Source organism: Saccopteryx leptura, chromosome 4 (genome assembly GCF_036850995.1).
Source record: "Saccopteryx leptura isolate mSacLep1 chromosome 4, mSacLep1_pri_phased_curated, whole genome shotgun sequence".
Taxonomy (NCBI): Eukaryota; Metazoa; Chordata; class Mammalia; order Chiroptera; family Emballonuridae; genus Saccopteryx; species Saccopteryx leptura.
The window spans coordinates 36,309,602-36,332,017 of NC_089506.1; the positions used below are offsets into that span (position 1 = coordinate 36,309,602).

General features: G+C 39.8%; 2 protein-coding genes across 5 annotated transcripts in view; one reads left to right on the plus strand and one right to left on the minus strand.

Annotated features, from left to right (window-relative positions):
- Window positions 1–13,884, minus strand: part of CUL4A (cullin 4A) — a 64,696-nt gene extending 50,812 nt beyond the window's left edge. For both annotated transcript variants that reach the window (XM_066380519.1, XM_066380520.1), the window contains exons 1-2: window positions 13,486–13,884; window positions 12,339–12,454 (exon numbers count right to left, since the gene is read on the minus strand). In XM_066380519.1, the coding sequence (XP_066236616.1) occupies window positions 12,339–12,454; window positions 13,486–13,648 (279 nt within the window). In that variant the 5' untranslated portion in view covers window positions 13,649–13,884. The remainder of the gene's footprint in view (window positions 1–12,338; window positions 12,455–13,485) is intronic.
- Window positions 13,885–14,013: 129 nt separating this feature from the next.
- The window catches only part of PCID2 (PCI domain containing 2), a 28,895-nt gene continuing 20,492 nt past the window's right edge, over window positions 14,014–22,416 (plus strand). The window contains exons 1-3 of one of the 3 annotated variants that reach the window (XM_066380525.1): window positions 14,014–14,279; window positions 20,477–20,566; window positions 21,717–21,790. In XM_066380525.1, the coding sequence (XP_066236622.1) occupies window positions 14,244–14,279; window positions 20,477–20,566; window positions 21,717–21,790 (200 nt within the window). In that variant the 5' untranslated portion in view covers window positions 14,014–14,243. Of the gene's footprint in view, window positions 14,280–20,091; window positions 20,238–20,476; window positions 20,567–21,716; window positions 21,791–22,416 lie in introns of those variants that run through there. The other 2 variants (XM_066380523.1, XM_066380524.1) reach the window with 2 other exon arrangements.

The following is a 22,416-nucleotide window of genomic DNA, read 5'->3' on the forward strand; positions in this document are numbered from 1 at the left end:
GTAACCACTTCACTTTTGTCTGTGTCCATGACTTTCAGCTTTATACCCCACCTGTGTAGAGTATATATTTGTCCCTCTTGACTCCCCTCCTGTGTTCTCCCCACTACTAACCACCCACTTCACTTTTATCTATGTCCACGAGTCTGTTTATATCCCACAGATGTGTGAAATCATAGAACTCTTAGCTTTTTTAAAAATTTTTATTTATTCATTTTAGAGAGGAGAAAGAGAGAGAGAGAGAGAGAGAGAGAGAAAGAAAAGGGGGGGGGGAGGAGCAGGAAGCATCAACTCCCATATGTGCCTTGATCGGGCAGGCCCAGGGTTTTGAACTGGCAACCTCAGCATTCCAGGTCGACGCTTTATCCACTGCGCCACCACAGGTCAGGCCACTCTCTTAGCTTTTTGATTTACTTATTTCACTCAGTATGTTGTCAAGGTCCATCCGTGTTGTCATAAATGGCAATATATCATCATTCCTTATGGCTGAATAGTATTGTATTATATATATGTACCATATCTTCTTTACCCAATCCTCTATCAAGGGACACTTTGGTTGTTTCCATGTCTTGGCCACCGTGAATAGTGTTGTGATAAACATGGGGGTGCATGTGTCTCACTGCAGCATTATTTACAATAGCCATGAAATGGAAGCAAACGAGGTGTCCACTGATAGATGACTGGATCAAGTGAGAGAGAGAGAGAGAGACAGACAGACAGACAGACAGACACACACACACTGTAGGAAGAGTATTCCTCAGCCATGAAAAAGAATAAATTCTTGCCATTTGTGACAAAAAGAATGAATCTAAAAGGTATTATATTAAGTGAAATAAATCAGAGAAAGTCAAATATTGTATCATTTAACTTACATGTGGAATCTAAAAAATTAAAATAAACAGATTCACTGAAACAGAGAACTAAGTTTCTAGAAGGTTGGGCAGTGGGGGATAGGCAAAACATTGAAGGAGATTAAGAGGCATGAACTTATAACTCATAAGGATGTTAAGTACAGCATAGAGAATAGAGCCAATTATCACAACAACTTTATTCAATGACAGATGATTAATAGAATTCTGTGGTGATCATTTTGTAAGGTATATAAATGTCAGGTGTATGCTGTACACCTGAAACTAATATAATATTGTGTATGTCAACTATACTTTTAATTTAAAAGAGCTTTATATTCTAGAATGAAAATTTTAAAAAGAGAAAACAACTATGTTATCTTTCATCACTGCAATAAAATGCAATATATATAGGAAGGGCAGGGGGAGGCATACATTTGAAGAGTCTGTATGAGGCAAAGGAAAGACTATTAGAACAAGAATAAATAAGCCTCTAGCTGTATCATCTTGGAAAAGTCATCTAAATTCTCTATGCATAAATTTCTACCTGCTTGCAACTATATTCTTACTTGAATCTTACATAAACACAGATTTCTGTTTAAAAGTTTAGGTAACGCCTGACCAGGCGGTGGCGCAGTGGATGGAGCATCGGACTGGGATGTGGAAGGACCCAGGTTCAAGACCCCGAGGTCTCCAGCTTCAGCGCGGGCTCATCTGGCTTGAGCAAAAAGCTCGCCAGCTTGGTCCCAGGGTTGCTGGCTCCGGCAAGGGGTTACTCAGTCTGCTATAGCCCCCCAGTCAAGGCACATATGAGAAAGTAATCAATGAACAACTAAGGTGTTGCAACAAGAAACTGATGATTGATGCTTCTCATTTCTCTCCATTCCTGTCTGTTTGTCCCTATCTACGCCTCTCTCTGACTCTCTCTGTTCTTGTAAAAATAAATTAAAATTTTTTTTTAAGTTTAGGCAGCAAGTCTTCTCTCTTTTTTTAGATTGTATTTATTGATTTTTATTTAGACAGAGGGGGGAGAGAGAGAGAAGGAAGCATCAACGCCTAGTTGTTTCCTGTATGTGCCTTGACCTGGCAAGCCCAGGGTTTTGAACTTGTGACCTCAGCCTTCTAGGTTGATGCTTTAGCCACTGTGCCACCACAGGTTAAGGCTGGTTAAAAGTTTATAAATAAACATATTCTAAGTCTTTTCCTAAGTACATTAATTTATCTGCACTAATGGAAGCTTTTCATACTTTTATAAACCTAACATATTTTATTTACTTAAGAAATAAAAATGACAGATTTAGATATATATTACTTAATTTCTTCCTTGTTTGGATTTAAACCTCAGTAACAAGGAATAACACCAAAAAACAAACAAAAAAACCCAGGATAATCTCATGACAAAGGCTATTGCTATAGTAGTCAATCATTAGAGAATTCCACAAACATAATTATCACACACAAAAAATTTAATATTATATATACATGAAGAAAATGTACTTGCTTTGGTAAAAATCAGGATAAGCTTAGTGGTACATGTCCTTTACACAACATCTTATTAAAATCATTTCCTGAATGTTCTAAATCCTAAATCAGGAGTCAATGTCCTTAAAATAATCTTTTCTTGGTTGTGACATGTTGTCACTGTTGAATTTTATAACCAACTCTTTCTAGTATGTGTCTTAATTGGCATGTACCGACTATTTAATGTGAAGCACCTGAAATTTATTTTGTTTTTAAAATTGAGAATTTGGGGACTTCTTAAAATAACTAGCCAAACACTGAGGTGACCCAGGATTGCTGTGGGTGCCATCATTTCGCCATGTCTTTTGCTGAGTCACTGCTGGCATCATGTTACAGGAACCTCATTACCTTAGAAGACAGAGGGCAGCCCTGCTCTCTACCCGCACTGGCAGGGATCCTGGCAGACCTTTCTATACTGTTATAGGAGCAGCAAAACACAGGAGTCCTCTCCTTCCCCAAACAAGTTTTGAAGATTTAGTCATATTTTGAGACTTAGAAATGCTTTCTCTAGGTGTATCGAGTACTGAATCTGACCTGTACTGTGTGCTCATACAAGGGTGCTGTTGCTGTGTACATTTTTAAGAATCATCACAGAGAAAAGGAATTTATTCCAATAATTGGGGGTAGAAGGCAGCGGCACTTGGGTTCTACCTATATTACAATAAAAATGTATTTCTTGTTATCATTTTAGCCAAGTGAGAAAACTGCGCTTGTCTGAATTTTCCCATCACATCTGTTCTCTCATCAGGTCTGTTACGCCACTGCACCCGAGTTCCTCGGATGATTGGTGTCTGCATTAGGGCAGACAAGTGTTTTAAAGCAAAACAGACATGCACATCAATATCAATTACTTGTCTATTTGAGGTGTCAAACTCTAACACCCAAGGCACTCAAAATGGTCCCCCTCAACTGTGGCATACCAAAATAGGAAATTAAAGTGAGCTCTGGTGTAAAAAGAACTATGCAGCATTTATGAAATTAGGGCGTATCAATTCTGGAAGATTGTTTTATGTAGAGATTTTTAGGGCTAGAAGGTTGAGATTAAGAGAGAAAAAGGAGTGAAACACATAGGCAAAGAGTGAAAAATCATGGCCCTGACCAGGTAGCTCAGTTGGATAGTGTCACCCTGATACTCCAAGGTTGCGGATTCGATCCCCAGTCAGGGCACATACAAGAATCAACCAATGAATGTATAAATAAATGAAACAACAAATTAAAGTTTCTCTTTCTTTCTCTATCCCTTCCTCTCTCTAAAATCAATTTTTAAAAAAGAGAGAAATCATAAAGAGTAAAAGCAGGCAAGTATTAAAATTAGTTATGTAGAGGGAAAAAATGAAAAAACAAAACAACAACCACAACAACAAACACCTACCCTGGGGACACCACGTCCTTGGCTGACTATCATAATAAAGAAAGATACACTGGCTGGGGCACAAGGCAAAACCCATACTTCTTTATTTATTTATTTATTTATTTCATAGTTAAAAGGCCAGCACAGTGTCCTTCTTAGAGATACAAGTAGTTCAGAATTGAACAGATTCCCTCTGCAACAATGTTTCCTTGTTAAACAATAAACAGTTGTCAAGACAGACCCTACTCAAAAGCAAGCCTAAATAGCGACCAGCTTACCAGCAAGAAGGTGGAAAAGGGCTCTACCCCTCCAGGTTCCTATCTCTAAAAAAGGAGTAAAAAATGCAAAAACTAAATTAGGGCTCAAATCTGAGTTGGGGGTAAATTATGAGAGGGAAATTTCCTAGGATGAGAGCTTTGAGGAAAACCAGCGACAGTCTATTGGCTCTATTAATTGACTGCACAATAGATTCTCAGTTCCAAATATTAAAAGTTAATTACCTGATAGAAATGACTAATTTTATTGAGTGTTGAAAACTGCTGAATTGTGAAATCCTTTCTATTAGGCCTGGTATATTTGAGTTTGAATATTTTCCTCTGTTTTCAAATAACATATATTGGGTTCATCCTCAATCTGTCCATTTCTCAAATTGTCCATCAAATAGTGTTTATTTGTTGACCATTTTTTGAGCTTTTTCATTTTTTCTAATCAGTTTTAGCAATCCTCTTAATAATTCTATACCTAATTCTACTTCAGTTCTCCTTCACTGACTTATCACCAGGCAGAAGGATTTTATAGAGACATTAGTCCGTGACTCAACATAAACAAATGCATGTCTTTTCTCAGAAGTGCCAGTCCTCTGTGATAGGTTTGGTTTTGTGCACCAACTTATTTGAAATCACCTAACCTTCCATAGAAACCCTTCTTAAAAATGTAATCTTCACCCTTGGCCGGTTGGCTCAGTGGTATAGTGTCGGCCTGGCATGCAGAAGTCCGGGGTTCGATTCCCGGCCAGGGCACACAGGAGAAGCGCCCATCTGCTTCTCCACCCCTCCCCCTCTCCTTCCTCTCTGTCTCTCTCTTCCTCTCCCGCAGCCAAGGCTCCATTGGAGCAAAGATGGCCCGGGCGCTGGGGATGGTTCCTTGGCCTCTGCCCCAGGCGCTAGAGTGTCTCTGGTCGCAACAGAGCGATGCCCCGGAGGGGCAGAGCATCGCCCCTGGTGGGCGTGCCAGGTGGATCCCGGTCGGATGCATGCAGGAGTCTGTCTGACTGTCTCTCCCCGTTTCCAGCTTCAGAAAAATACAAAAAAAAAAAAAAAAAAATGTAATCTTCAGTTTTCTGTTGTCTCATTAAGCTGACAAGTACGAGTAGAATGAAAACATAAGACAAAAATATACTTTCTTCAGCAAGTAGTGATTACAAATTTACACTCAGGTCTTTAAAAAAACAGAAAAGAGCTATGCATTCAAATATTCTCTTCGCATTACAGGAGGAAGATGATTATGGGTGTCAATGTGTGTCTTAAGACTTTTCCATCATCATGCTTTGAATCTCGTTTTTTACCAAAATAACAAACAATAAGCTGGCTGAACCAGACACACTGTAATTGGTTTCTCCTTCTAGGTAGACCTCCTAAAATGTCGGTATGGGGTAGAGCAGGGGTCTCAAACTCAACTCAGCATGTGGGCCGCACTAGGTCTACAAAAGGCAACTGTTACGTAACACTTTTCTCACTGCAGTTGAAAACAAAAAAAAATCAGTACAACAAGCACAATCGTACATGCAGTTTACTCAGTGTCACAAAACGACCAGAAACTGTAGTTCGCATCACAACTGCTGTTAACTAAGCTAATATCTAGCTAGGATGCTAGAGAAATGAAAAATACAAGTAGGCCCCTAGGCTTACTTAATTTTATCCAAAATATTTTGAACTTCGTGGATTAGTCTGCAGGCCGCACAGAATTGTTCAGCGGGCCGCATGTGGCCCGCGGGCCGCGAGTTTGAGACCCCTGGGGTAGAGGATGCCTTGACAGGCAGATAAGCAACACTGACAGGAAGATACTAGACCTCACCTCAAGGAAACTGATCAACATCAAAACATAAGAGGTTCTCCATCAAATCATCTTGAAAACTTTCTTAAAAAAATTCAAACTTTGACATGAATTATTACCTTCACACTAGAGTCTTTGACAAAGTATATACCATACCACCCTAGCAAAAACTTATGACTTTGAAACACCAGGGCACATGAACTGGCTATTCTATCAGAGATCAGAATAATGTGAGTGGTCAGTAATTTCACAATGACATCACTTACTATTTCTAACCCATTTGCTTTCATAAGATCTGAGCAGCTCACTCTGTAGATATGTACTCTGACTCCCTAGTACTTCTCTGTGAGTGACCAGGAATCTGTCTGTGCACATGCCCTCCATAAGTTGATCAATTGATCCCTACATGAGCCCTCCTGAGATATTCCCTGGAATGTGTGATGCCATTCCGGAGTAAGTATCCCCAGCCCTCAGGGTCTCAAGACATGCAATGGACACTCAGGGCATTTATTTAATGATAATATTTACGAAAACATTTTATGACAATACCTACAGTGACCATTATGAGACATAGCATTGGGTAAAAGGTATGGCAAAGTTATTCTACTAGGAAAGATGATGGATAAGTGATAACAGATAATCAAATCTTAGGAAAAGAGGAATAATAAGTCCTAGCTCTAAGATGTATTTTATTAAATTAAAAACCTATGAGAGTTTAAGCACCAGTGGGACTCTTACTTCTGGTAAAGGTGTTGTAAAGAAACTGTATTGCCTGACCAGGCGGTGGTGCAGTGGATACAGCGTTGGACTGGGATGTGGAGGACCCAGGTTCGAGACCCTAAGGCCTCCAGCTTGAGCGCAGGCTAATCTGGTGTGAGCAAAGCTCACCAGCTTGGACCCAAGGTCACTGACTTGAGCAAGGGGTTACTTGGTCTGCTGAAGGCCCATAGTCAAGGCACATATGAGAAAGCAATCAATGAACAACTAAGGTGTCCCAATGAAAAACTGATGATTGATGCTTCTCATCTCTCTCCGTTCCTATCTGTCTGTCCCTATCTATCCCTCTCTCTGACTCTCGCTCTGTCTCTGTAAAAGAAAAAAGAAACTGTATTAACCCTTCTGCCTGAAATAATACACTCCCTCCAAAAAAAAAAACAAAAACAAAACAAAACAAAAAAACACTACCAAAGATAAGAAACAACTTCATAAAACAACTAAGTGTACACTGAACTACAAAAGACAGTGATCTCGGGGAGATGAAAAACAAACAAGCCCCAAGTGCTCTGGCTTCTTGCATCTAGAGATTCCAGGCTGCAGAGCAGGTACCCTAAGCCAAGGCTGGAGTCTGCAAGGTAAAGGCTCAGAGGGAAGAGATGCAGCCAGAATGGAGCTTGGAGATGTACAAGGAGACCTCAAAAATCCCCCTAGCAGAGCACTGACCAGCACAAATGTGTGAGGAAACTACCATAGAGGCCAGGAAAAGTACTATCAAAAAAGTTTAGACAACAATGTCTGGTGCTCACACAGGGCCTGGAATAGCAGTACCTTCCCACCAGCCAGACTAAAAAACTACAGAACACGAGGTACAGTCAGGAAGATTCTGCCTCCTTGTAGGGGCACTTAGCCACGCACAAACACTGCTCTAGTCTTGCCTGACATATCTTAAAAGCAAGACTTTAAAAGATCAAACTGTTTCCAAATATATAATTTAACTATGTCTGGAAGGAACAAAGTTCAGGAATATTTATGGGAAAACATAAATACCACACAAGTCAAAATTCACAATGTCTGACAACTAATCAAAGATTATTAGAGATGCAAAGAAGGAAAATACAATCCTTATGGAGAGAAAATCAGTTTGTCAAAGGAACCAGAACTGACAGAGATGACAGAATTGACAGATAAGAACTATAAAACCGTCTGACCAGGCGGTGGCACAGTGGGCAGAGCGTTGGACTGGGATGCAGAGGACCCAGGTTCGAGACCCTGAGGTTGCCAGCTTGAGCGCAGGCTCATCGGGTGTGAGCAAAGCTCACCAGCTTGGACCCAAGGTCACTGGCTTGAGCAAGGGGTCACTCGGTCTGCTGAAGGCCCACGGTCAAGGCACATATGAGAAAGCAATCAATGAACAACTAAGGTGTCACAACAAAAAACTAATGATTGATGCTTCTCAGCTCTCTCTGTTCCTATCTATCCCTCGCTCTGACTCTCTGCCTCTGTAAAAAAATTAAAAATAAATAAATAAATAAATAATAAAAAGAACTATAAAGCTGCTATTATAATTGTATTCCATATGTTCTAAAGTTAAGTAGAGACAGAGAAGATACAATAAAAATTCGAATTGAATACCTAGAGAGGAAAACAACTCCTGAGATGAAATGACACCAGATGGTATTAATGGCAGATTAAACACTGCAGAAGTTTAGTGAAATTGAACAAATGATTAACATGAGTAGTTCTACATCTACTAAAGAAATCTGTAGTTTAAAATCTTTCCACAAAGAAAGCCAAGATAGTTTTACTGAAGAATTCTCTCAAACATTTCAGGAAGAAATAATAACAAGTCTATAAAACTCTTCTAGAAAAATGAAAAGGAGGGACTATTTCCAACTCATTTATGAAGCCAGCATTACTCTGTTCCTAAAACCAGATAAAGACATCATAAGAAGAGAAAACAACACACGAATATCCTTTGGTATCACAAATGCAAAAGTTAACAAAATGTTAGCAAACTGAATCCAACAATATATGAAAAAGATAACATCTCATGACCAAGTAGTATTTATCCCATGAACACAAGATTTGGATTTAACATTTGAAAAATCAATGTAATAAACTGAAAAACAAAACATATCATCACCTCAATAGTCACAGAATTTGTCAATATCCAACATGTATTTCTGATAAAAACTCTGGGCAAACTAGAAATAGAAAGGATTGTCTTCAACCTGATAATGGCTATTTTGAAAAGCCCACAGCTAACATTATACTCAGTGATAAAAGATAGCACTTGCCCCCTAAGATCAGAAACAAGACTGGGAAATCTGCTTTTTCTAATTCTCTTAGTCATGCTGGAGGTTCTAAATGGTGCAGTGAGGCAAGAAAAGAAAGTAAAAGGCATGCAGATTAGGAAGAAGTACAACTCTCTCTATTCACAGTGACATGATTATCTGTGTGAGTATCTGATGGGATCTACAGAATGCTACTAGAAATAAATGAGGTTATCAAAATCATAGTATACAAGATCAATATATAAAAATCATTTGTATTTCTACATATTAGCAAGAACCAGAAATTGAAATCATGCTAGCACTTAAAATACAGCAAATATATAAAATGTTTAGGGATAAGTTTCACAAGATATACTGTATAAGACTTGTACACTAGAACTAGAAAACATTGCTGAGAGAAAATTAAGGAAGATCTAAATAAACAGAGAGCTGTCCCTTGTGATCAATCAATAGACTGTATTGTCAAGACATCAGAATCAATTCTCCCCACACTGATCTGTACGTCGACATAAACCCAATCAAAATTCTAGACACTTTTGTAGAAATTGACACAAAGATTGTAAAATTCATATAGAAATACAAAACATCTGGAATAACCAAAACAACTTTGAAAAAGGATCAAGTTGGAGGGCCAATGCTTCCTGATTTTGAGACTCATTACACCTATACATATATGGACAATGATTTTTGACAAAGGAACAAAAGCAGTGCAATGGGGGAAAGAATAGACCCTCTAACAAATGGCACCAGAGCAACTGGACATCTATAGGAAAGACTTACATTTATATCTCACAACATATATAAAAATTCACCCAAAACAGATTATAGACCTAAAAATGTAAAACCTAAAACCCTAAAACATCTAGAAGGAAATAGAAGAGAAAATCTTTATGATCTTAGATTAGGCAAAAATTTCTTGGATACTAAAGCACGATCTATAAAAGACCAAACCGATACAAAACTTCATCAAAATTTAAAACTTCTCTCTGAAAGACATAATTAAGTATCAAAAGACAAGCTATGGGGGAGGTAGTAAAAGATAAAGGTAGTCAAATATACTGTACGTCAGTGGTCCTCAACCTTTTTTGGGCCAGGGACTGGTTTAATGTCAGAAAATATTTTCACTGACCAGCCTTTAGTGTGGGACGGATAAATGTATCACGTGACTGAGACAAGCGTCAAGAGTGAGTCTTAGACAGATGTAACAGAGGGAATCTGGTCATTTTTAAAAAATAAAACATTGTTCAGACTTAAATATAAATAAAATGGAAATAATGTAAGTTATTTATTCTTTCTCTGCAGACCGGTACCAAATGGCCCATGGACCAGTACCGATCCGCGGCCCTGGGGTTCCCCACTGCTATACGTGACAGGAGATTTGACTTTAAGTGGTAAACACACAATGCAATGTACAGGTGATGTATTAAAGAACTGTACAACAACAAAAAAAAGCAATCTGTAGACTAGAAGATAATATTTGCAAGGTAAATCTGTTATAGGACTTGTACCTAGAATACATAATAAACCAAAATAAAATACATAACAAACAGACAAAATAAATCACTCCATAAAAAATGAGCAAAAGATTTGAACACACACTTCATTAAAGAAGGTATATGGAATGGGGATGGGCACCTAAAAAGATACTTAGTATCATTAGGGAAATAATCATTAAAGCACAATGAAATTCCACTACATACCCACTAGAATAGCTAACATGGAAAAGACTAACAATACCAAATGCCGACAAGTGCATGGAACAACTTGAATTCTCATACACTGCTGGTAGATGTACAAAATGGTATAGTAATTTTGAAAAACAGGACATGTCTTATAAAGTTAAATAAATATTTTCCATAAAACTCTGAGAATCTACACCTGGATGTTTACCCAAGAGAAATGAGACTCTATGTCCACACAACAATATACTCGTTAATGTTCATAGCAGCTTTATTCAAAATAATCATAAACTGGAAACCCAACTGACCATTAGCTGGTAAAAGGGTAATCAATTGTGGTACCCATACCATGCAGCACCAAAGAAATTACTGCCACAGATTATGCATAAACTTCACAAGCACTGTCCTAAGTGAAAGAAGCCAGGTATAAAAGATTGCAGAAATCATGGTTTAATTTAGATGAGGTTCTAAAAATAACAAAATACACTGACCAAAAGCAAATCAATGATTGCCAAGGACTGGGAGTCAGGGGAGAGGACTGAATGCAAATGTAAATGGGCCTCAGGAAACTTTTTGGAGTGATAAAAACAGTCTATACTGTAATTGTGGCAATGGTTACACAGTTGGATACATTTGTTTAAAACTTACTGGAGTACACAGTACATGAAATTATACCTTAATAAAGTTAACTAAAACATAATAAACTCACACAAACTTAAGACAAAGATGGGACATGTCCATCAAACTGTCAAGAGTAGTCTTCTTTGGGTGATTTAACCTTCTTTGTTATTTTTTTTTAGTTTCCATAATTTTTATAATGTAACCACTTATGTGACCAAAATAGTTTTAACATACCTCTTAACAGAAATTGTGATATCATGTTGCTAATGATTAGACTAGTTAACAAATGTTATTCATTAAAAACAAGATATTAGAAAAACCAGTAAATAGAACATCCAAATAGTAAAATGTACTTTTGACCAGTTTTTCCTTTTGTTAAAAATGGAACATCACTTTAAATGTAACAAGTTTATTTGCTTGTTTTAACTGAAACAATTACAAACCCCAGGTGGGAAATCTATTAATAAGTAAAACTGTAATAAGAGTTTTCTATATAACAATGAAATTATAACATTGATTTGCTGCATATTTGAAAAATGTTAAGTCATGTGGCTATTAGAAACACAGATTTCTCCTGTAATGGGATAACTTTAAATATCTTTCTAGGAGCTTAAGACTGAAAATAAAACAAAAATCCCACAACCACCAAAAAATGAAAACACTCATTGATTTGGGACATGCTGTCATAGGACGTCTACTGTTCTTGCTGGAGGCAAATACTGGATTTCTATTATTTCCTTCATTATTGTTTCCGAAGTAATACCAAAGACCATACAATTCCCTGTTATCACACTTCAGTGGAGTTGGATAATTGCATTTTTTAGGCGTGCAGGAGTCCCGGTTCAATTCCTGGCCAGGGCACACAGGAGAAGTGCCCATCTGCTCCTCCACCCCTCCCCCTCTCCTTCCTCTCTGTCTCTCTCTTCCCCTCCTAGAGCCAAGGCTCCATTGCAGCAAAATTGGCCCGGGAGCTGAGGATGGCTCCATGGCCTCTGCCTCAGGCCCCAGATGGGCAGAGCATTGCCCCCTGGTGGGCATGCCGGGTGGATCCCGGTCGGGCGGATGCGGGAGTCTGTCTGACTGCCTCCCCGTTTCCAACTTCAGAAAAATACAAAACAAACAAACAAACAAAAAAACAAGCTGGTAGGTGAAAGACAGGATGCTGGCTTCCTCATGTCTTACAGTTCTTCTTGTCTAAGAAAACTCTGCACTTACATCTCCAGGAGGACTCTACTTTTTGTCATGCGTGGAGCCTTACCTGGTAGAGCTCTTCCAGGTTATATCTAATGGAAGTACTACTTTGTATGGCTTTCACTGCCTCATGAAGCTTCTGCCAGGTGTCCTGAGTGTAGTTATCAGGCAATTTAGGTCTGTCTGTAAATCCAGATAAGAGTTAGTGGTGAATGAAATCCTTGCTGTCTGTCCTACATGGTTCAAAAAATGGTCTACAAAAAAGTACTTTAATAGACACGCAAATAAGGAACACAGAAATTAAGTTTTTACTATACAAAGTACTGTCCTTACAAATTTATTACATTACAGACTATGTAACCAAAGTATCTGTTTTACTAAACACATTTTGTATTAATACTTAAGATAAACACACACAGAAAGACAAGATAGATAAAAGTAGGTTTACATTGTGAGTGTACATTAAATAATTTATTCTTATATTACTATTAATTTGTATTAAAATGTAAACCTACTTTTGCCAACCCTTGTATGCAAATCTTCATTTTACTTAATTTGACTTTATAAACATGTAATAAACTCTATACAACATTTAAAGTTGCCTTAAATTATTCAACGTTGGAAGGCGAAGAATAAGATTATAATTGCTATATTTGCATCATAGATGCCTATTTTTAGATAGTAAAAATAATAGAGATAGTAAATAGTGGAGGAAGTAGTAAAAATTACATTACCAAGAGCTTCAGTAGCTGCTACTTATTCTTGCTTGACCGTACGAAACAAAATACCTGACTTATTTGGCCTAATTTATTCCAACTGGACCAACTATATAGATTAAGGAGAAAGCTGCTACCACTAACAGCTCACAGCCCACAGCCCTCACCGCAGTTTAAGACGAGATTCGGAAAGGCCCGCGCCCTCACAGGGGGCGCCCGGGGACCCCCATCCCACTCCGAGAGCCCCGGGCCTGGGCCCAATGATTACCAACTGGGGAGGAGACTTCCGAGTAGTCGGGGGTCCAGCAAACGACACCCCCCCACACCGTCTCCGCCCCGGGCGCCCTACGGCCACTCGGCCCAAGGCCTCCAGCACCCCTCCTCCGGGCCGCCCTCCGACCCCCTCCTGGCCCCGGGACTCCTCTCAGTGGCCGCCCCTCCCTCCTGCTCCCCCTGGCCCACAAGGTCCTTGCTCCTTAGGCCGCTCCGGGTACCCACCTCGGAAATTCTTGATCACTAGTTTCTTGGAGCCACCGCCGCCGCCCCCTGGCTTAGAGGTGACGGCGGCGGCGGCGGCGGCGAGGGACGCCGGCTTGGTGAGTCCGTTGGTGTGCCCGACGAGCGCCGAGAAGTTGCCCTTCCTGGGGGTCTCGTCGGCCATGGCTGCGGCCGGGAAGCAGTGGGCGCCCCGCCCCGTCCGGCCGCCTTCTCCGCCTCCTCCCCGAGCCGCGCGGCAGGGCCTCTCCCCTCCGCTCCGTTCAGCAACTCCCAGCTCCCTCAAAGCGCCCTAGCCCAGCCCAACCGCCGCACGGCCTCCGCCAGGCCCTGGCTCCGGGCCGACCCCGACCGCGACCCTGACCCGGCCCCAGCCCCCGACCCTAGGCTCGTGAGCACGGCCAGTCCGCGTCAGCCGCGGTCCGTGTGGAACTTGCAACAGTAGACGGAGCGGCGGAGCGCAAGCCCTGTCTGCTCAGGGGACCCAGCACATCCCAGGTTGGCTGGAGCATCCAGGGGGAGCGGGCCAGCCGTCCTCACCGAGCAGAGACTGGGGAATCGCAGCACAGAGACCCTCAGCCTTTCTCAGCCCGGGCACGTCGCCATGCCGGTACCGGGCTCGCACTCCTACAAACACTCTCTCTGGAACCAACGTGCTAGGTAAATTGAGTCCGGGAAGCAGGGCCGGGAACGGACCACTGGTCGGAAGTGACGCAAGGAACGGCGCGCATGCTCAGCCCAGTCCGGCGGTGGGCGTCGCCATGGCGCACATCACTATCAACCAGTACCTGCAACAAGTAAGGCTTGTTCCTCCGCATCGCTCGCGGTCTGCAGGGTCTTCTGCTGTTTCCTTAGGTCTCTCGGGCTTTCGGATCCATGTCTTGCAGGGGTTGGGGTGGATGCTGCCCATCTGTCCGAGTCTGTTCGCTGATTGCATTTGAACCCTTGGCCGCCAGAAGGGAAGCAAGGATGATTGAAGCAAGCACACCACTTTGCTTTGGGGGGGGGACCCATGGATGCGCCGATGTTCGCTACTCTCAGTTAGGGAAATGTGTGTGTATGGAGCGGGGTGGATCCTCAATCCTAGCGGATGCTGAAGGGCCCATTAGCCACGCGAAGTAGTGGGGACCCAGCTCTTGTAAGTCATTGAAGGCCTGACCTGAGGGCCTGAGTTTTCTTTTTCGGAGACATTCTCGTGGAAGCAGGAGATGGAGATGGCACATAGTGCCGGCTGTGGGCTCTAGTCATAGCTCCCGTTCAGTACACGCTCTGTGTTAGCACTTGGCATACTTTATATCCTTTGGGAAGTGTTTCTTACAGGAGTTTTGTCCATACAGCCAGTACACGCAGTAACATATAATATTTAAAACATAGATGTTTATGATTCAAAGCTTGCATTCTTTCCACTAAACTATGCTAATTTTCAGAACTAGAACCGTGGTAATATGGTTAAGGAAAAAAGTAAATGGATTTTAAAAGTATCTGAGGGAAACATTACCAAGACTTTGTGATAATGTGTGGTTGAGGTATAGGGAGGAGTCAAGAATGATTCCCAAGTTTCTATCTTAGGCAACAGATGAGCAGAACAGGTTTGGAGGGAAAAATAATTTAGTTTTGGACATGTTGAATTGCAGTTATTTGCTGACATCAGGTGAAGATACCTCGTTGGATATAGTCAGAGGTGATTATGATCATTAGCTGCTTGAAAAAGTTGATTAAAACAGGAATCATAGGCCTGACAAGGATGTGGTGCAGTGGATAAAGCATCGGACTGGGGTGCAGAAGGACCCAGGTTCGAGATCCCGAGGTTGCCAGCTTGAGCGTGGGTTCATCTGGCTTGAGCAAAAAGCTCACCAGCTTGGACCCAAGGTCTCTGGCTAGAGCAAGGGGTTACTCAGTCTGCTGAAGGCCCACGGTCAAGGCACATATGAGAAAGCAATCAATGAACAACTAAGGTGTCTCAACGATAAAACTAATGATTGATGCTTCTCATCTCTCTCCGTTCCTGTCTGTCTATCCCTCTCTCTGATTCTGACTCTGTAAAAAAAAAAAAAAAAATTAAAAAATTAAAAAAATTAAATTAAAACAGGAATCATGGAAAAATAGATGCATATTTTTATTTTAACTTAAAACGTACAAATATATATATTCATTTTCCAATCTTTAGATTGAGGTCTAAGACCTTTTCTTAAGGGTAAGTGTACTGTGGCCTTATCTTTGCAGAGTTAACATTTTTCAATATGTTTACTTAAGTTTGAGCAAGGATTTAGACATTGAGCACCAATATGAATATAGAATCTCTAGAATTTTATATTTTTCTTAATCTTTTACAGTTTTCTTGCCCACATGTAGTTCCATTTTATTTTTTTATTTTTCCGTTCTGGATATCTTGAATGGTGTCTGACTCATCTAGATGTTCAATACAATTTGTCGATTGGATAAATGAAGGCAAACTATAGGAGGAGTGAAACTCTTCCATTGGCTGGTTGGAAAAGCTGATTGATTTGCTAATGCTCAGATCTATACATTCTAGTGAGGAATAAAGTTAGGATTCGTGTTGGTCTGTCTGACTCTAAGTATCATATTCCCCTGTTGCACCAAACTACCTCTCGGTCTTGTTCTCTACTTTCTCTGAGAATCTCCTTTAATTGTTTATCTTATCTGATGGAACAATTTGGGGTGATGATAAGAAGAACAAATTAGTGCTTATAAAATGGTTACTAAGAACCTGGCACTGTTGCATACAGTAAACTCATTATCACTGTTTTTGTAGGAGGTAGGTCCATTGCAAGCCTTATTTTACAGAGGGGGTTAACTGGCTTTCCTTGTTCGCTGGCAAGTAAGTAGAACATTAAAACCAGGAGTTCCGGCTTCAGAGTTTATGCTCTTAACACAAAGCTCACTGCCTAGGTTGGGCAAAGTTTCAGCCAACTTTTCCTGTCTTTGTCAAAATCTGGTTATTTCTTAGTTTCAGAAGTATATTGTTTTTGAATCTCAGTGACCTTGTCAACTTGGATATGTCTTCATTCCTTATAACACTTTTCACAACATTCTCAGCCAGCAGATAACTGTGGACAAGTGGTATGTCTCATTTCCCATGATCTCTGTGATGACTTTCTAATAGCTGTTGGGTCTGGGGTTTGATTTTACCCTAATCATAAGCTAATATGTTCTCCTGTTAGTTTTGTGGGTACTGGCAGAACACATGCAATTCATGGCTTAGAGATCAAGGGCCTTATTACTCAGCATAGCAAGCAGCATGGCATCAGTATGTTGATATTGGTTTCCCTGGACCCCAGTCCCACAGCTGATGTGATGCGACCAGAAAACATTGCACTTGGGGAATCCACCCATTGTATAGTGGGCAGTATTTTGTCCAGGATTGGAGATAGAGGGGAAATATTACTTTATTTCTCAAGGTGACCTGCCATTTAAACAGCCCTGAGTAGCAGCCCTAATAAAAGAGCCAGCAATCAGGGTCTTGGGGTGCCAACACACCCATCTCAAGAGACCCAAGGATGGCTATCAGTGACTACATTGTTCCCTCATCTATTGGGGCCCCTTTTTTTAGTCCTCGAAGTTTCAACAGGCATTCAATTTACTTTGTGTTTGGGGGGACAGGTTGAATTTACCTTACATTTTCTCATATAGTCTACTTTTTGAAATTGTTTTTCTACTTAAAAAAGGATCAGTTTGCGTATACCAGGGGTCCCCAAACTATGGCCCGCGGGCCACATGCGGCCCCCTGAGGCCATTTATCCGGCCCCCGCCACACTTCCAGAAGGGGCACCGCTTTCATTGGTGGTCAGTGAGAGGAGCATAGTTCCCATTGAAATACTGGCCAGTTTGTTGATTTAAATTTACTTGTTCTTTATTTTAAATATTGTATTTGTTCCCATTTTGTGTTTTTACTTTAAAATAAGATATGTGCAGTGTGCATAGGGATTTGTTGATGGTTTTTTTTTATAGTCTGGCCCTCCAACGGTCTGAGGGACAGTGAACTGGCCCCCTGTGTAAAAAGTTTGGGGACCCCTGGCGTATACTTTTCCCTAGAGGTGGATCTTTACATTTCTAGTATCTCTTTGAGGTCTGGTATTATTATTATTATTATTTTAGCATTCTTTTTTCGTTCTGTCATTTTGCAAACTCTTATTTCAAATGGCAAGTTAATTTCTAAAAACTGTTTACATTTAAAATTTATTTTTTCTTCAACTTTTCATTCTGAAAATTTTCAAACCTATAGAAAACTTGAAGTACAAGAAGACATGTATACCCCTCACCTGGGCAGGTTTGCTTTATACTCCCTCTGGGTGTGTCTACTTCTTTCCCCAGAACCATTTGAAAGGAAGTCAGTGACACTGTGGCCATTTGCCTAAGACCAAGGCTGTTGTTCCATTATATAACTACAATGCCTTTAGTACACCCAAGAAATTTAATATCAGTATTAACAGCAAAATTTTCTAATGGAAGTTGTAGTTTAATTATCCATGTCCCCCAAAGTGTTCTTTAGACTTCTTTTTTAAAATTTAGGATCCGGACAAATGCACATACTGCATTTGGTTGGTTTGTTCTTTCGTCCTTTAGAAGAGTCCTCTTGCTTTTTTCAGGGTGGGCAGGTGGGGAGTGTTTTATGACATTTAACCTTGTTTTAAATGTCCTGACCAATTGACTTGTAGCTGTCTCACAATCTTCCTGTGACAGTTTTCCTGATGATTAGATTCAGGTTAAATTTGAGCGTATGGATTTCCCATATCCTCATCTCAGAAAGCATACGTTGGGATACTGATTCATTTGACGTCCATCAGATTGCTCCAGGATTGAGATACCTTTTTCCTTGTTATCAATTTGTAATCTTTTGGGTGGACTAGGAGAACCCGAGAACATCCTGTTCCTCTGTCACAAAATGGCTTTAGCTTTCATTTGTGGCTCTTTCCAAGTCAATTATTACATTAATGTTTGCCAAGTGATGATTTTCTACCATTCTTTCTACATTTATTGGTATTTTTATCAGTTAAAAAATGCTTTTCTCTATGCTCCCCCTTTTTAAAGAATCATTATGGGTTATTTCTAATGCCATGTTATAATCCCTTACTAATGTTAGAAATACTCTTTTTGAAGCTCAAATTGTCCCATATTTGGTCACTAGGTACCTCTTCAAATTGGTTTCTGTGGCTTTTTGATATGTCTTTATCCTTCTTTGAGCCCAGCTTTGCTCTCTGGCACAATAATGTCTATTCCTTGCTAACCGAGTTCATTGCCTGTCCCAGCATTGGATCAGCTATTTCTCTGGACTTCTGGTTCCTTTTAGTGGGGCATGGAATTTAGAAAAACAGTCTGAGTGCTAAGTGTGCTTATTGCTACTGGCAATCATTACTTCTAGGCCCTTTTAGGGAAAAGAGCTAGTAAATGTATTTTTTAGGAACTATGAATTCCCAGAGTAGATGATTCCCCCTTGGATTAGTTTGAAGCCTGGAGGTTTCAAGGTGACCAACAGCAGCCAACAAAGAGAACTTACAGGAGTGGCCAGGGCCAGAGAGCTTCCCCTGGTGAGCTCTGTAGCCCATGGACCAGTTTTCTCTTCTGTGGGCCTGTAGAAGTATCTTGTTGCATTTCACTGGTGGGTAAGATGTGAACACCTTCTTGGGTGTGTGTACCATTTGGATATTTTCTTTATGACATTCCTGGTCCTAGTCTTGTGTGGGCATACAATTTACATATTTAATTTTATTGTAGGTAAATTATATAAATACTATATATTAAATATATGCAGTTTTATACTTGACTTTCTTCTCACTTACATAGTTGAAAATTTTATGTCATTTTTGGTGAATATAATTAAAAAATATAATTTGCTTTACTGATTAGAAATGTTTACTGTAACAGTCTTCCAGTGTAGAAATTTATAAAAAAAGTTTCTTCAGCCCTCACCTCACTGGCGAAGGGATCAGCTGGTTGGCATATTTCTTCCGTGCTTAAATGTCACACGTACTTTTCCGTTTTCTCCCAGATCAAGTTATGCAGTTTTCCAGTGAATAGCTTGTTTTTCTTTTTTCTTTTGCTTAACAGTAAGCATATTGCAGATACTTTCCATGTTATTACATATAGATTTATTTCATTCTTTTCTACAACATACAGGTACCCGTTGTATGACTCTGACACCATTCATTTAGCTATTGCCATTGCGATTTTCATTTTATTTTTATTAACTTTTAAAGGTTGTATTTAGTCATTTTAGAGAGAGGAGAGAGATACGGGAAGGGTGGAGGAGGAGTGGGAAACATCAACTCTTAGTTGCTTCCCGTATGTGCCTTGACCAGGCAAGCCTGGGGTTTCGAGCCAGCGACCTCAGCATTCCAGGTCACTTTATCCACTGTGCCACCACAGGTCAGGCACAATTTTTACTTTATATTTAGGCTGAGTGGAAGCCCTTTGAATTTTGGACACATGTAGTTTATAAGCTTTTCTCTATAAACTGTGAAAGTGAATTTTTAAATGTCTGCTGGTATGACTGAGAAAAGCTAGAATAATTCACCTTCATTAATAATCAACTAATAAACTGCTTATGCTGCCTTTTCATGGGTTTTTTTTAGATTTTTAAAAATTTTATTTATTCATTTTTATTGGAGAGAGAGAAAGAAGAGGGGAGGAGCAGGAAGCCTCAACTCCCATATGTGCCTTGACCAGGCAAGCCCAAGGTTTCGAACTGGCGACCTCAGCATTTCCAGGTCGACATTTTAACCACTGTGCCACCACAGGTCAGGCTTTCATGGTTTTTAACAGCAAGTCATCTGCTTATTTGTCTTCAGAAGATCTCATTTTGAAATTAGTTATTGTTTGCTGGCTAAAGAGAATACTGACTTGTTATATTTTGATTATTCTGACTCCTTTCAAAGTAGGGAAAATGAATTTTAGTGGTATACAATGTGTTGTTTAGTTAATATTAGGATAGGGTGATTTATTTTCTACTTAGTTTTTCTCTTCTGAAATGTTTCAGGTCCTTGAAGCAATCGACACCAGAGATGGGGAGTCCTGTGCGGAGCTGGTGTCTTTCAAGCATCCTCATGTTGCCAACCCACGGCTTCAGGTAGGTGAAGGGTCTAGGCACAAGGAGAGGGTTGCAGGGTAACTGGCTTCCTGAGACAAGCTTAGGGTTTGAGCTTATCTGTTGATGATTATATTTGGCAGCATATAGACTTCACCTCAGACCATGTAAACCAGCTTCTGGAGTAGTGGCAGGTCCCCCCAACCTTTTTTTTTTTTTTAATTTGAAGTTTCTTAGGTTGTTCTAATATGCAGAACACATTGAACACCATTACTGTTAAATAGAAATTAGTGCCAGGGACTTGATGAGATTCAGGTTTAGCTTGCTGGGTAGATACTTCGTAGCTGGTGCTGTGTGCTTCTTGTTGCGCATCAGGGGCACACATGTCTGTTTGCCCATTTGTAATCTAAGGCTGAGTTCTTCAATATAAAATTCCTCACTAACCTTCCATGTGATGGTTCCATTCACTAGCAGCCTTGTCCGAATCAATTATTTCCTTAGGAACCGTAAATAGTGATTTTTCTGATGTCTTCACCCCCCCCACACACACATTTACATATATATTATGTCCGTGTAAAAGTAGACTTATTGATCCTTTTTTAAAAAAAATTTTGTGTGCTATATAATCCATTGTAATGCTCATATTATCTAAAATTTGGCAATTGAGAAGAAAGGAATTAGAAATAAATGTCAGCTATTATAGCCCAAGACAGAGAGAAGAAAGGAATTAGAAATAAATGTCAGCTATTATAGCCCAAGACAGAGAGAAGGCGGTTCTGTCACCAGGAAACGGGTGATTCCAAACAGGGCATCTTTTCTAACTCATTAGACCTTATTTATGTATGGTATTATATGCCTTATTTATTAAGCACATAGTAGCTGCTTACTAAATATTTCGTGACTAATTGGCAAGAAATATTAAGGTATGTATAAAAAAAGTACCTAGACTAATTCCTAACTTGTGGTAGATGAAACATTGTATTCATCTAGTGCTTTATACATAACTCATACTTGATAAATATTTGTTGAAGTAATGAACCTTTTATTTAGAAGTGCTCAAGTGTAAAATGTTACTGTTAAGTGTAAAGTGTAAATCCTTTTGAAACTGGTTTCTCTAAATCTCTACACATTGTGTTCTTTCCATGCCCATTAACTTTATTTTTGTCATTTATCATCTTATCATTTAATTTAGTTGGCCTCTCCGGAAGAGAAGTGTCAACAACTTTTGGAACCTCCTTATGATGAAATGTTTGCGGCTCATTTAAGGTAAGGAAGTAAAACAAGCAGATCTTGAGATAGCTGAACTGACTAGGGTTTTTATTTAACATCATCTAATGTGTGAAGCAGTGAGTAAATACTTGGAAAGTAGAAAAGTGTGTAATTTCACTTTGGTAAAGCTTGTGAAAATTTTGTGAAGTTTAAAAACTAAATTTTAATAAACTTTTTTATTTCAAGGATCATGTAATGTTTTTCAAAAGTTAAAATTATATTGTGATCACGTATCTTTATGTGTCTATTGTGTAATACTACAAAAAGTCACTTGATATTCATCATAGTGACTGTAAAGTAAGTAGTCTATCATTTAGTAGGGTGTAGAGCCCACCACTGACTTGTATTTTTCAGGGGGAATTGCCTGGTTTTTAACCTCTGCCTTACTGGGAAAGAAATTGCAGCCGAGCAAAGCAAATGAAATACTGCTTTTTATTTATATTTCATTTCTTTTATGTTTATCTCTAAACCATCAGTTCAGACAAGATTGTATGTCCTTAAAGCAGGTGGTATTTGATTGCCTTTTGCCTGCAATGCTTCCATTGTTTTAGAGCAGGCTGGGGTTGGGGCGGGGCAAGGTGGGGAATCCCTGTGAGGTGTTTGGAAAAGTTGGGATGCCACTG